Source organism: Hyperolius riggenbachi, chromosome 5 (assembly GCF_040937935.1).
Source record: "Hyperolius riggenbachi isolate aHypRig1 chromosome 5, aHypRig1.pri, whole genome shotgun sequence".
NCBI lineage: Eukaryota > Metazoa > Chordata > Amphibia > Anura > Hyperoliidae > Hyperolius > Hyperolius riggenbachi.
The window spans coordinates 280,697,112-280,709,960 of NC_090650.1; the positions used below are offsets into that span (position 1 = coordinate 280,697,112).

A 12,849-nucleotide genomic window follows, 5' to 3' on the forward strand; every position below is an offset into this window, starting at 1 on the left:
TGGTAGTGTAAGGAGGCAAAAGTCTCACCCGTAGCAAGGAATCTAGAAAAATGGGAAAAAAAAATTAGCCTTCACAAACACAAAAAAACACTTGTAACACACAGCGAATAAACTACATACATTAGGTGTACTCACCGCAGTGTCACCAGGAGACGCTCAGCAGGACTCACTGGTGAACGCATGTTGGTATGCTGCCTGTGAAGGGAAGGAGATAGCAGGACCAACAGCTCGTCAAAGGAATCCACGGTCATCCGCACGTAGCCAAAGAAACGAGCAGGATGTCTTCTGAGATCGTGGTAAAGGGACATAAATGCACCTCTACTGGATCTCTCTGCAACAATAGGATGAACCCACAGCCTCCCAGCACTCACCCTGTGACCCGTCGGAGGCCTCGACAGAAGCGCCCTGAGAGTCACAAGCTTCAGCTGAACAAGGCACGCTTGAATCTCATCCATATCTCCAGCAAGAAAAACGCAATTCACAATACAAACCAGAGCTCTGGGCAAAGTATGTCACCAGCACTCGGAGTACAGGAAGTACAAAGGTATTTCCGCTTCCTGCAGACACATAACCAAGCCCTTTCCCTTTAAAAACGCCCACTTCCTGTAAAAGCCAGCAAAAGCCAAGAAAACGCAACGCTAGCAAACGCTACTACATGAAAGCTAATAAAAGCCTGTAAACGCTTAGCAGTTAAACGCTAGCGTTCTTGAAAAAAAAACGCGGGCGTTTGAACGCGGCGTTTAAAAACGCTCCGCAGACGTCCGTCTGAACCAGCCCGAAGAATTCCAAAAAGGGTACTAAATGGGAATAACATTTGTTGTTTACACTTTTTTTTTGGCCTTCAAATATTAATAGCAGAATAACTTCTAAACAGCATTCATGTAATAGTCCTGTAAAATAAACTAGGTGTGTGACGTTGTGTATCTTTATTAGCACAGCAGGAGTTGTAGAACTTCCTTTTGGAAATGGATTTATAGTGAGGCCAAGACACAGTCTCTTCAGGACTTGATCAGGTTTAAAGTTAACCTTGGGTGATGTGACATGATGAGACGTGTATGTACAGTGCCAAGCATACAAATAACTAGTCTGTTACTTTTCTTCTTTTTCTGCCTAAAAGAGTTACATTTTCAGGTATGCAAGTGACAGTTTCTCTCCAGTCGGGACTATAGCATAACCCTCACTGATAAGGGAATACATTAATAAAACTCTTGCCTTGGCACAAAACAGCTTTGGCGTATAGTGAGGATAAATAAATAAAAAAGTCAGTAGTATATATCTCAGCTTCCTGGGACATTGGCCTCAATTCACTAAGATCATGCTGGAGATAAAGCAAGAGAAAACTTACTACCACACAGTGAGAGAGTTCTCTCTTCATTCCTTAAGTTACCTCCTCTGTAGTTATTTTCACATGCAGTTTATTAACAGCCTGTCTAAATCTGTAGTTTAATTCATGGACTGAAACGTTAAATTAAAGAGAAACTCTGATCAAGAATTGAACTTTATCCCAATCAGTAGCTGATACCCCCTTTTACATGAGAAATCTATTCCTTTTCACAAACAGACCATCAGGGGGCTCTGTATGACTGATATTGGGCTCTATTCACAAAACTTCTCAAACATGAATTATTTATCACCTATTTGATAAAAATAACCTTTCAGCACATTTACAAGCAAAATAATCACTCAAAGTAAGTTGTTCCTGATTAACTTCATTTCAATATTACTTTACTTACCTTAATTATATTCTATTTTTGCTCTTTGGAAGCTTAAAAAAAGTAACATAGATAACAGAAACAGAGGAAAACAAGGTGGAAAAGATTTGTGAATAGAGCCCATAGTGGTGAAACCCCTCCCACAAGAAAAGTACGTACTCCTGGCAGTTTCCTGTCTGTGAACCTTGCTGCATTGTGGGAAATAGCTGTTTACAGCTGTTTCCAACTGCCAAAAAAACAAGGAGCCGCTACATTACCCGCCAACAATAAAAGATGTCACCATGTAATAAATGTTAGAATGTAAATCAGGGATTTAAAAGATTTTACAATGGGCAAACACTGACTAAATCATTTATACATAATTATTGTAAAAATGAAGCACTTTTTACATTATTTTCACTGGAGTTCCTCTTTAAAGACAGAAATGTTTCCTTATCACCATGGTGACCGCTCTAGAAACGTTATTAAAGACAGGAGATAAGCTTAGTGAATTGAGGCCATTGAAAGACTGTATTAATCAAATGAGACAATACAACATTAAACCTACTTTTTTTAGCTTTTAAAAAGAAAATAAAACTCTGAGATTCTATAAAAAGTAATTTTCAGGAGTAGGAGGTTAGATACAATTGTTTATCTCATCAGTTTGTTTTCACTTCGGGTTTCCTTTAAGTACTTTTTCAAGATGGATTATAAACAAGGGAAATGAAACTTCTGTAACTTGAAGAATATTTTTGTTGAATGCTTTAAGAAATTCTTCCTCTAATTCTTCTTAAAAGTATTTTTATCACAAAAGATCGTTTGTTTGTTTTTTTACATAAAATTAGTAAACGTGTGTTGAGTGTATTTTTATTTTTATTTGCCTTCCTGTTCTTGGTCTACAGCAGATGTTCAACTGTGATTAGGGTCAGTTTGGCAGAAGTCACAAGAACTGGGTACAAGCCAGATAAACCTATATGAACAACAATCCAAAAACAATCATCACTGACGCCTGGATGGCATGCGTTAAGATCCCACATGCTAATTACTATGGAGAGGAGGGAGGTGTTAGGAATCTCCCACTATGTCATTGGCCAGAATAGCCCAGCAGAAAAGGATGAGTGGCTGGGGACCTCTCACTACGATGTACTACAATAGCCATTGGCTGTGAAAGCCTAATGCCAGGTACACACAATACAATTTCTCATTGTATAGATTGTTGAAATCGATTGTTCCCAACAGGTCTGAAATGATTTTTGCTCAAAACAAAATCAATAGGAAAAACAATCAGGAATTAGATCAGACCTGTCGGTAATAATCGATTCGACCTGCCTATCTGATACGAAATTGCGTGGTGACTAGCAGGTATAACATTGTCATGAGTTTGGGAAAAGGCCGGGACCTCCTGCTACAGCTCAGTACAATAGCAGTTGCCTGTCCAAGCCCAATTCAGGACTCAAATGCATCAGTTCAGTGGAAGCTCCCCGACGAGTACCCTGGGATTATATAATAATGGTCCTTCGAGAAAGACAAGTCTATAATATTACAGTAATTACAGCAAAGGTATGTTATTTCCTAAGTGAATGGCATTTCACCATTAAAAATATCAAATGGGTCTTTGTTAGCAAGTGCACACATTTCATGGAAAGACCCTTTCCTCAAGCTAGGTGTATGTGTGTTAGCTGTCTTTTTACATTCCTGAGCACCACGTGACATGGTGAATAATAATTAGTTAGGTAAAGAGATTACTTCATTAGAGATTTGTATCAACTCATAGATCCTTATCTCCTCCTCAGTGACTTACAGCTGCCGGTGTAATGTCTGATGGTGCTGCCCGAAAGCTTCCTTTCTCACTGGGTAGCACGCATGCTCTGTGGGAATTTTAATATAACCCCCTGAAATATCTCTGCAGCTGTACCTCCTACATTACCCAAATTTACTACCCAAATCTTCAGGGTAGGGGAGGGACTCCCTGAACTACCAATGTGGCAAATTGCAGTCCACTGAGCCACACTGGTTCACAAGATAGGTTTCTGTAACCTATCTCAGGAACCAGCAGGGCTTGGGGGCTGCAATTTGGCACAGAGTTAGTTTGGGGGGGGGGTTCCCCCTCTCTACCATGAACATTTGGGTAGTGCAGGAGGTTTGGCTGCAGAGTGATTTGGGGTGTTTAGCGCTGTAGCATAATTGAAAGGGAAATGTGGCAGTAACTGCTCATACCGTGCAGGCGCGGCAGCGTAAATTTACAGGCAGCACAATCGGACACAACATAAGCTCACGCCCAATCAGTGCAAATCTCTCCCCCCTTCAGACACATTGGCATGCAGGGAAACATAGTGGTTAATCTGTAAACAGAAACTATGCCTTTCTGTTGACTGACAGCCTGGCATGGTCTCCACCCTGAAGGTACGGCTTCAGACTGGTGTGGGGAGGTGGGAACTTACAGATGGCTGTTATTCATTGTGCGGATATGAAGCGCTATAAACTCATTCAGCAGATACTTTCTTTTTCCAATTTTTAGAAAAAGTACACTTGTTTTTTTCTTCTTAGTGCATAATTAATATAAGCATATGTTCTGTTAAATGCACAACACTGTGCCTGAAATGGGAGTTAAATAAAAACAACTTTGCTGATATATATTATATATATATATATATATATATATATATATATATATATATATATTTCCGCTGTTTCACATAGACTCCTGTCTCCTATGTATTTGGTAGTAGTCCAGTACAGATAGTGATATGTGTATGTCTTGGCTTTGTATGCATGAGCCAGTTTTTACTGAGCAATGAGCAAATTGTAAGCAAACTTCAGAAAGCTTAAGAAAAGGTGATGGCCATACAAACAAATAGTGCTGCTATCTGCTGAGCCAGGCTGCCTCAACACCTTGCAATTGTAACCTATTTATTATTTCACACTTTAAAGGCCCATACACACGTCTGATTTTCGCAAACGACCCGTCGTTTGGACGTCCAAACGATGGGTCGTTTGCGAAAATCAGATGTGTGTATGGGCCTTTACTCAAACCTCTAGTCCTTATTGGCACAGTCATAAATCTACTGGGCTTTACAAATGATGTCTACAGAAGCATTGGTGGGTGTCAGTCTGTGCCTGTGATGTAGATTGATATCTAAGCATGAAATTCACTACAACATGGGTTCACCCAGCAGCAAACTTCCATCCCATAATGCCCAGCAGAACCTCTGACCTGATGTCAGCTAGCCAATCAGGAGGAAATTCATAGCTCTGACTACATTCTTGAACCCCTGTTCCCATTGTGACGCTGACTCACAAATGCCAATTGGCAGTTGGCTTCAGGCCAGGGACTATGCAGGGCTTTATGGGATGGAAGTTCCATCCGTACATCATATCTGTCATGTGCAGGACTGTTATTAGACACTATGTTCAGAATTCATTACCTGTTCTGCCACACGAACTTGAGAGAAACATGGTAAAATAATTATCTACATCACCTTGTAGTATCTTAATTTTCAGTAAAATGAATGCAGCAAGACGACCAGATGTGCAGTGTGTGATATTTCTCTTGTTGGCAGCAGTATGCCCATGTAGGTTTGTCAAAAATGCCTTCTATTTTAAAGCCTAACTAAACCCAGAATTAAACAATGCAAATTCCAAGTGCAATCTCTTTGATAAGTGATGCAGTTCTTTTCTCTCTCCCCCCTGAATTTAGCCTGTGAACTGGTCAGATATGACTGTGGCACCTAGAGGCATACGTATTAGTACGCCGCCTGGTCAGTTTGGCGCAGGGTGAGCCAAATGATGGTTCACCCTGCTGCCGCTGAAATACCGGGCGGCGTTAAATACTATTCCTGCTCCGAATCATAGCAACTCAGAGGGAAAGGTAATTTGGGGTCCGGCGATCACTGCATCTGAATTACATTTAAAATCGCCTGTGGAGCCATAGACGTTTTAATATTATGTGTCTTTGGCGGTGCCCAGGTCAGGTGCAGCATGGGGAAGAGCGCGCACCGAAGTGACCTGCTTTGACCCAGAGCAGAAAGATCATTAGATGCCACACTATATTTCTCAACATTTCTGCAGAGGAAGCATGCGACGAGCAATTGCAAACAGGAAGCTACGTAGGCACAAGAGGTCTCAAGTTTGAATCAGTATAGTAGGTGCACAGTTACAGCAAATCTGCACTAATGGTTCCAAAGGTAATACTTACAATTTACACTAATTTATAACATTTGTTACATTTTTGGGTTTAGTTTGATTTCAAATGCAGCGTTTACGGAACTAAGGGCTCGCCCTACCAAAAGGCTAATACAGAAAGGATATTTTTACGTAATTGATCAAGGTGTCTTCAAAGATCACATTCCTATGTTTCTTTGCTTTTTCCAATGGTGATTGCTTTGGTAAGTCCAAGATTTAGTTTCTTCCTCTTTCTTTGATTCACAGTTTTTAAAATTGAACTGTTCAGTCAAAATTGTAAAGATAGAGTGCTCCAGCGAGCCTTGCTCCAACCGAGCTTCTTACAGCTGCTACAGCAACCTGCTTCTAAGATATAAAAATGACCACTTTATTCATTGTTGTTTGTACAGCAGAAGGTGCAGACAAACATTCATCATAGGATATCTTCCATTCAAATAAAAGTCCTTCTTACAACTGTATCCATGTATGCTGTAAAAGCCTAGTGAGGAACCCTAAGTTTTAGCTTAAAGTTTTAAGGCACTCACTAACGGTACAATTTCCTGATTGACTAATCAGAAACTATCATTCAGGCCCACCAGCAGAGGGAAAACCGATCATACCAAAAGATTTGTTCCGCCATTCAGATTGATGGAATGATTTAGGAGATTGTACTGTTAATGGTCACCTTTAGCGTACTTGTAAACCTAAATGCAAATAAAGCTCTGATCAATAATTCAATCTACTTGTATCATAGATTTCATTCTGCTCTGTAATACAAGTTTGTCATTGTATATAGTACAAATTACTGTCATTGCCAGTCCTTAAGGTTCTCATACATCTAGCGATGTATGGGCAGATTGACCATGAGACATCTCTCTCTCAGCGAATCCCAGCCTCATCCGCTGTCACCCGTGTCTGTCATCACCGTGACAGGCACCACGTGGGGCGGTGTGTCACATCACACTACACAGGCGTGATGGTGGGGGAGGGGAGGTTGGGAGTCACGCCAGCGGGACAAGTAAGAATTTACACTGCACAGGGGGCTGGGGGACATTTTACACTTGCGGGGGATAGCGGGCGGGGGTCTGTTGCACACAATCAACCATGACAGACTGAGCAGACTTTAGCATGCTTGTTGTGGCACCGATTTCATATCCGATTCGATAAAATTAATCACATGGTTGATCGTGCCGCAACATCCCTAGATATATGAACACCTTTACTCCCGTAGCCATTGTTTCAGATGTTCTCAGTACTTCAGCAAAGAGATAACAAGATGGACGAAAAACATGCAGACCTTAGGAAAGGTTAACATTGCTTGAACACGTTGAAGAGGAGGTTTGTGCTTATTAGTGCTCCAGCCCCTTACACAGTATACTCGCTTCTACATGTGGGTGTCTGTATTAAAGCAGACAGAACTACCAAAGACAGCACACAGTTTTCAATAATTTATAAAACTGCAGGAATTATTTCACTGATTATTCTGTATTCCGTATCATTTAAAATATCTATACTTTGGAAATGCTAGTTCCTGTCTCTAGCTTCAGTTCTTTCACCAGAACTACGTGAATTGCAGAACTCTTGGGCCCATATGCAATTCACTTTTTCACCTGAGTTATCTCCAAGTTGACATTTTCACACCTTGTCATAAAATCCCTTTTAAGCCACCAGCAAACAAGAAAATACTCAAAATAATTTTGATAACTGTTTTTCTTTACTTTTTGGTACTTTTTAGATTACAAAATGCTGAAAAGCTATTTTAAAAAGAAGTTAAAAATTATCTCCTAGGAGAAAACTCAGGTGAAAAAGTGAATTGCATATGGCCCTTGATCTCAATATGTGACATAAGTTAGTGACCGGGCACATAACCACAAATCATGGATGCTTTTCCCCAGGTTGACCCCCACAGCCAGGACCCATCTACCAGCAAAGTATTACAAGTGTGGCCATCATGACAACCTCCCATAACACTGCAGCCACCATGACTCAACCCACCCATAACAGGTGTGGCCACCAACCCCCCCCCCCCTCTTCCCACCTCCATAGCAATGATCATGCCACCCCGTTATAGCTATGTCTCCCAAATCAAATATCAAAAACAGCCACATGGCAGGTGAGAGACGGGATCACAACACTTGCTTACTTCTGCTACACTGAATGACAGTCATTGGAAGCTGGGGAGAGACCCGGATTCAAAGGAAAGGTAAAATGGTGGAGCTCCACCAATCCCTGAGCGCAGCTGCAGTGGCTCCTTCTCCAGTAGTTACACTTGATGTTAGTAAGTCACATACTGAAGTAACTGGATCAGCATGACAGCTTGGTAACTAGCATTGAGAATGAAATGTCAGAAATCAAAGCTCCAATGTATCTCTGCAGTTTTCCTTACAAGTCCTGCTTGTTTGTTCTAGAGGTCCCATATGGAATGACCTCTGGGGTAGTTGAAGCTTCAGTATTGTGTTGTGAAGAGTATCTTTAGGAATTGGTCAGTCTGTCAGGTGAACACTTGTTATTATAAATGTATTTCCTAACATATACGGTACATTTGCATTCCCTACATGCCCATTCTGTGAGCGCTTACAACAGTGATTAGCCTTGATTGAAAGGGTAGCAAGTTGCAGCTGTATGCCATCCTTGAAATCTGCCTACCTGTTATTATTTATTACAGTTACACTTGATCTACCTACCTTTTGTTTTGATTTGATTGTAGCCAGAGCATTTCCAAACCTCGACTTTTCCTGAAATATTGTCGCTCAAATTAATCATCATATCAAGTAAAAATGGGAATTGGCATTTTAAAATGTTAAACTTACTTCAGGGGATATTAGTACATATTGTGCCTGCAACGGAAAAGAAAGGATAATATATAATTTTTGTTAAGTTCTGCATGTAGATCACTTACTTTGTGATTAGATATCTGTCTCATTCATATATAAACAATTCTTTATCTCTGTTTAATTCTCAGGTTTTCTTGTGGCACCAACTGATATTAGACAGCTGTCATTGTCATACTGCTTAGTTAACTTTCACCCCACCTTAGTATATTTGCAAATGCTTGCTTGAATCCCTTAAATATGCCTGAGACGAAATTCTGTTACCCAAAAAATGTCCAACAGCCAGAAACGTTCCTGTGTTTCAAATCTTGCTTTAGCCTTTACTTACTGAAAAATAGCCTAGTTATAATGTAAACCTGTTATATAAAAAGATAATGGAGTCTGCTATTCTTATTTCAATTTTTTTTCTTTTTTTCAAATCAAAAAAGTTTACTGTATTTTTTAGAAAATAAGACGCACCTAGTTTTAGTGGACAAAAAACGGAGGAAAGAAAATATGCTAAACTTGGTTCATCCATAGTTTAGGGGCATCTTGTGGATCTCCCCCCAATCAATATTTCCCCCTTGTGTCTCGCTGAGTCCCCCAATGTCCCTCTGTGTCCTCCTTGTGTCCCTCTGCGTCCTCCTTGCGTCCCTCTCAGTCCTTCTTGTGACCCTCTGCATCCTCCTTGTGCCCCTCTGTGTCCTTGTGTCCATCTCAATCCTCTCCCCACTTTTGAGGGAGAAAAAGTGCATCTTATGGTCTAAAAAATACGGTATCTCGGGACCCATTATTTTTGCAAGAAATTACAGATCTTGGAGATGTTTTGGGGGAAATATTAAAAAATGGCCAAAATGCATCCTATTTAAATATATCTGTATTTCTTTCAAGGTGATTTATAGTACAAAGCCCCTAGTCCAGTACAGAAGTACATCGCATTCTTTCAACTACTAAAAATGGCTAAATCTAGACAATCAAAAAATCTCTTTGGAAATATAGTCAGTTATGTATGCATAATAATCTTACCCAGTCCTCGGGACAGGGTGAATGCCATGACTTGCATCTGCCTGTCAGCAAGCCTGTTGAAGTAATATTCCCATTGTAGATATACACCCGCCCTCCTTGATGGCCAAATAGAATTGATGAGAAGTTATCAGTCTTTAGAGGTGACGTCACAATGATTTCATCTGTAGGTCAAATTTACAAACAGTTCATCTACCACTTCAATATATTCCTTTACAATATACAGTACAAACTAAATGGCGTGACTACAAAATCTTGTTTCTGCATTATGTTTCAATTCAATGTCCTGTATGGGACCTGTTTTCCTTGCTACGGCGTAGAGTTCAATAAGACCTGTTACTTCTGCCAATTGCGCCACTCTCCCGCCTCTGCAGCCCACCCTCTCTGCCATCGCTATGACAGCAGAGCTCTGTGAGCCGGTCAGGAGCTGATTTAATTGGCTCCTGACCCTGTGGTCAGTTTGTGACCTGATTGGCTCACATATTATATTTGCTTCTCATTAACCATCCCTATTTCTAAGCACAAAGCCAGTTAAAGTGACCCTGAGCAGTGGGGTGAATTTCAAATTGGTATTCACCTGGGGCTCCCTCCAGCCCACCGTAGGCCGCGAGGTCCCCAGGCGTCCTCCTGGCTCCGTTCTGGATCCCTCTGGTGGCTCCGTTAACGGCAACACTCCCACTGAGTGTCAGGCCTTGACTTCCTGATCGGTGACGCTCCTCGTCATCACCCCAGCCCCTACGTGGCGTCCGGCGTGACAGTACTGCGAATGTGCAGTACTGTCATGCAGGTCGCCGCAATGACATGTAGTGGCCGGCGTGATGATGAGGAGCGTCACCGATCAGTAAGTCAAGGCCCGACACTCAGCGAGAGTGTCGCCGGTAACTGAGCCACCAGAGGGACCCAGAACGGAGCCAGGAGGAGGCTGGGGGACCTCGCAGCCTACGGTGGGCTGAAGGGAGCACCAGGTGAGTACCAATTTCTAAATTTACCCCACTGCTCAGGGTCCCTTTAAATGACCCCAACCACATCTAACCTGCCCAAAGAGCTGTGAATTTGTTATATGAAATAAACATGTATGCCGCTTGTATTTCTTTTATGGTGTTTACAATGAAATGGCCATTGGAGTTCCCTGGCAGAGATATAACATTGCCCCCCCCCCCCCCCAGGCTTAGCAGCTGGTAATGAGCTACCAATCAACTCAGCAACCCTATGCCTGTCACACAGTAGTGCTACAGGTGCCCTGCAAGGGAAGATGGTAAATCTTTTACCTATTACAGAACACTGTGCCCCCTACTGGTGGGCACGGGAGATCTTGGAGCACATATTGGCACAGTAGGAAGCTTGGTAGTAAATGAGCAGGGGCTATCGTAATGTCTGATCACTCTGATAATGGAGTGATCAGATTAGTGCCCCCACTGAGCCAGTGAGTGCAGGAGTCTTATATGAAAGCCCATTTTACCCAACTCCCAAATGTGTTTTCAAAAAATTAGGTGTTGTAATATATAATATCTTCTGTATGTTGTCTATGGGATTCTTCTCCAGGATCCCCATCTTGATCTACCACCATGTTGCCCCAACTTATAAAATCCCACCAGCCACAATTTTATTTATACATGTGGCTGTTTGTGACAGGAAGATGCAGTTGAGGTACACCAGTGTCAAGGGGAAATAAAATAGGCTTCAGTGGTGGGTACAGTGCATTGTGAGGTGGGGGGGAGGGGGGATTTGCCAGCCCCTCTTGCAAGGAGTCTCCCACCCCTGCCAAGCACAGGCTTACTGATGAGCTTACTGATTAAGTGAAGTCACACACTCGCTGTGTCTCTCTGTTCATTAGACAAGACAAATAACATTTATATTGCGCTGCAGCCACTAGGACGCGCTCTATAGGGAGTAGCAGTGTAATGCTGGGAATACACAGTTCGTTTTTGCCTTCGTTTAAACCTTCGTTTCGATTGTGCCTTTTGTCCTTTTCGATCCCGAAATAATCGATCATACGGTTAATATCACCACCCACGGTTTCGTTTTTTTTTTCGATTCTGATGGTTTCGTTTTTCCAATGATCGAAGGCTGCAAAGAAACGAAACGAAAATCCCTTTTTACAGGGACGGACTAGCATAAACGAATATATAATCGATCTGAAGAGCCATCAAGCCTACTAATGGCTCGATTAGATGGATAAAGAGAGATAATATCAAACATGTTCGATCACTAGTCGTTCGTTTTTGGGGTCTATTAATCGAAACTATAATGAGATTATGACTATTTTCACATACGTTTTCAACACTCGATTCGTTTACCGAACGAATCGAAGGTTTAAACGAAGGCAAAAACGAACCGTGTATTCCCAGCATAAGGGAGACTTGCCTAAGGTCTCCTACTGAATAGGTGCTGGCTTACTGAACAGGCAGAGCCAAGATTCGAACCCAGGTCTCCTGTGTCAGAGGCAGAGCCCTTAACCATTACACCTTCCAGCCATTACTAGGGGAGGGGAAATATATCTCTAGCAGGGAACCCCAATATCTCCCCCCCCCCCCTCCTTTCCTTGAAGCTGAATATACTGACCAACTTGGAAAGCTTTTGCTCTACAGAAACTAAGCTAATATTAAATAGCACAAAGTCATCCTGACAATCATACTGTCTCATAAGTGAGATAAACCTCACCTGATATTAATGAATCAGGTAGTTAGAAAGGTGTGGTAAGCAGCAGTATTTTACCTGTTCAAGTAACCTTCACACTTTTCCTAGTGACTCAGCTCCAAGGTGAGACAAAAATGTGAAATCTCATGGGAAACATTTTTTGCATTAGGGCCTATGTCTCCAATGAGGTTATTTTTTCAGATTTTTAATATGTTGCTTTGGAGAATGGATCTCTGTAATCCAAGAGCACTAGCAAAAACACTTGGTTCTGGTTTTGAAATGATTGATTACAATTGATTTCATTAAGCCAGAAAAATGTATTTGTTATACCAAGGCCATCGCCATCTAGATCACTTAGATGCATCTTGGTAGCATAGCGACAAAGCTCTCCATTTCCTCTTAAAGTTCCCAGCCGAATTGGATCCACTTTATCTTTCAGTTCAAAGACTGTGGCCGCTCCAGCATGGTGCAGTACTCTTGATAAAAACATAAGGCGTGAAACTGCATCTGGAACAGTTCAGAGAAAT

At 41.6% G+C, this 12,849-nt stretch overlaps 2 protein-coding genes across 5 annotated transcripts in view; one reads left to right on the forward strand and one right to left on the reverse strand.

The window, feature by feature from the left end:
* Positions 1 to 12,849, forward strand: part of MRS2 (magnesium transporter MRS2) — a 77,239-nt gene that overhangs the window by 41,683 nt on the left and 22,707 nt on the right. The gene's annotated exons all lie outside the window — the stretch shown is intronic.
* Positions 5,222 to 12,849, reverse strand: part of GPLD1 (glycosylphosphatidylinositol specific phospholipase D1) — a 90,268-nt gene continuing 82,640 nt past the window's right edge. For all 4 annotated transcript variants that reach the window (XM_068236978.1, XM_068236976.1, XM_068236979.1 and 1 more), the window contains 5 exons: positions 12,653 to 12,829; positions 9,689 to 9,849; positions 8,663 to 8,689; positions 8,537 to 8,587; positions 5,222 to 6,218 (listed from right to left, as the gene is read on the reverse strand). In XM_068236978.1, coding sequence (XP_068093079.1) covers positions 6,138 to 6,218; positions 8,537 to 8,587; positions 8,663 to 8,689; positions 9,689 to 9,849; positions 12,653 to 12,829 — 497 coding nt within the window. In that variant the 3' untranslated portion in view covers positions 5,222 to 6,137. The remainder of the gene's footprint in view (positions 6,219 to 8,536; positions 8,588 to 8,662; positions 8,690 to 9,688; positions 9,850 to 12,652; positions 12,830 to 12,849) is intronic.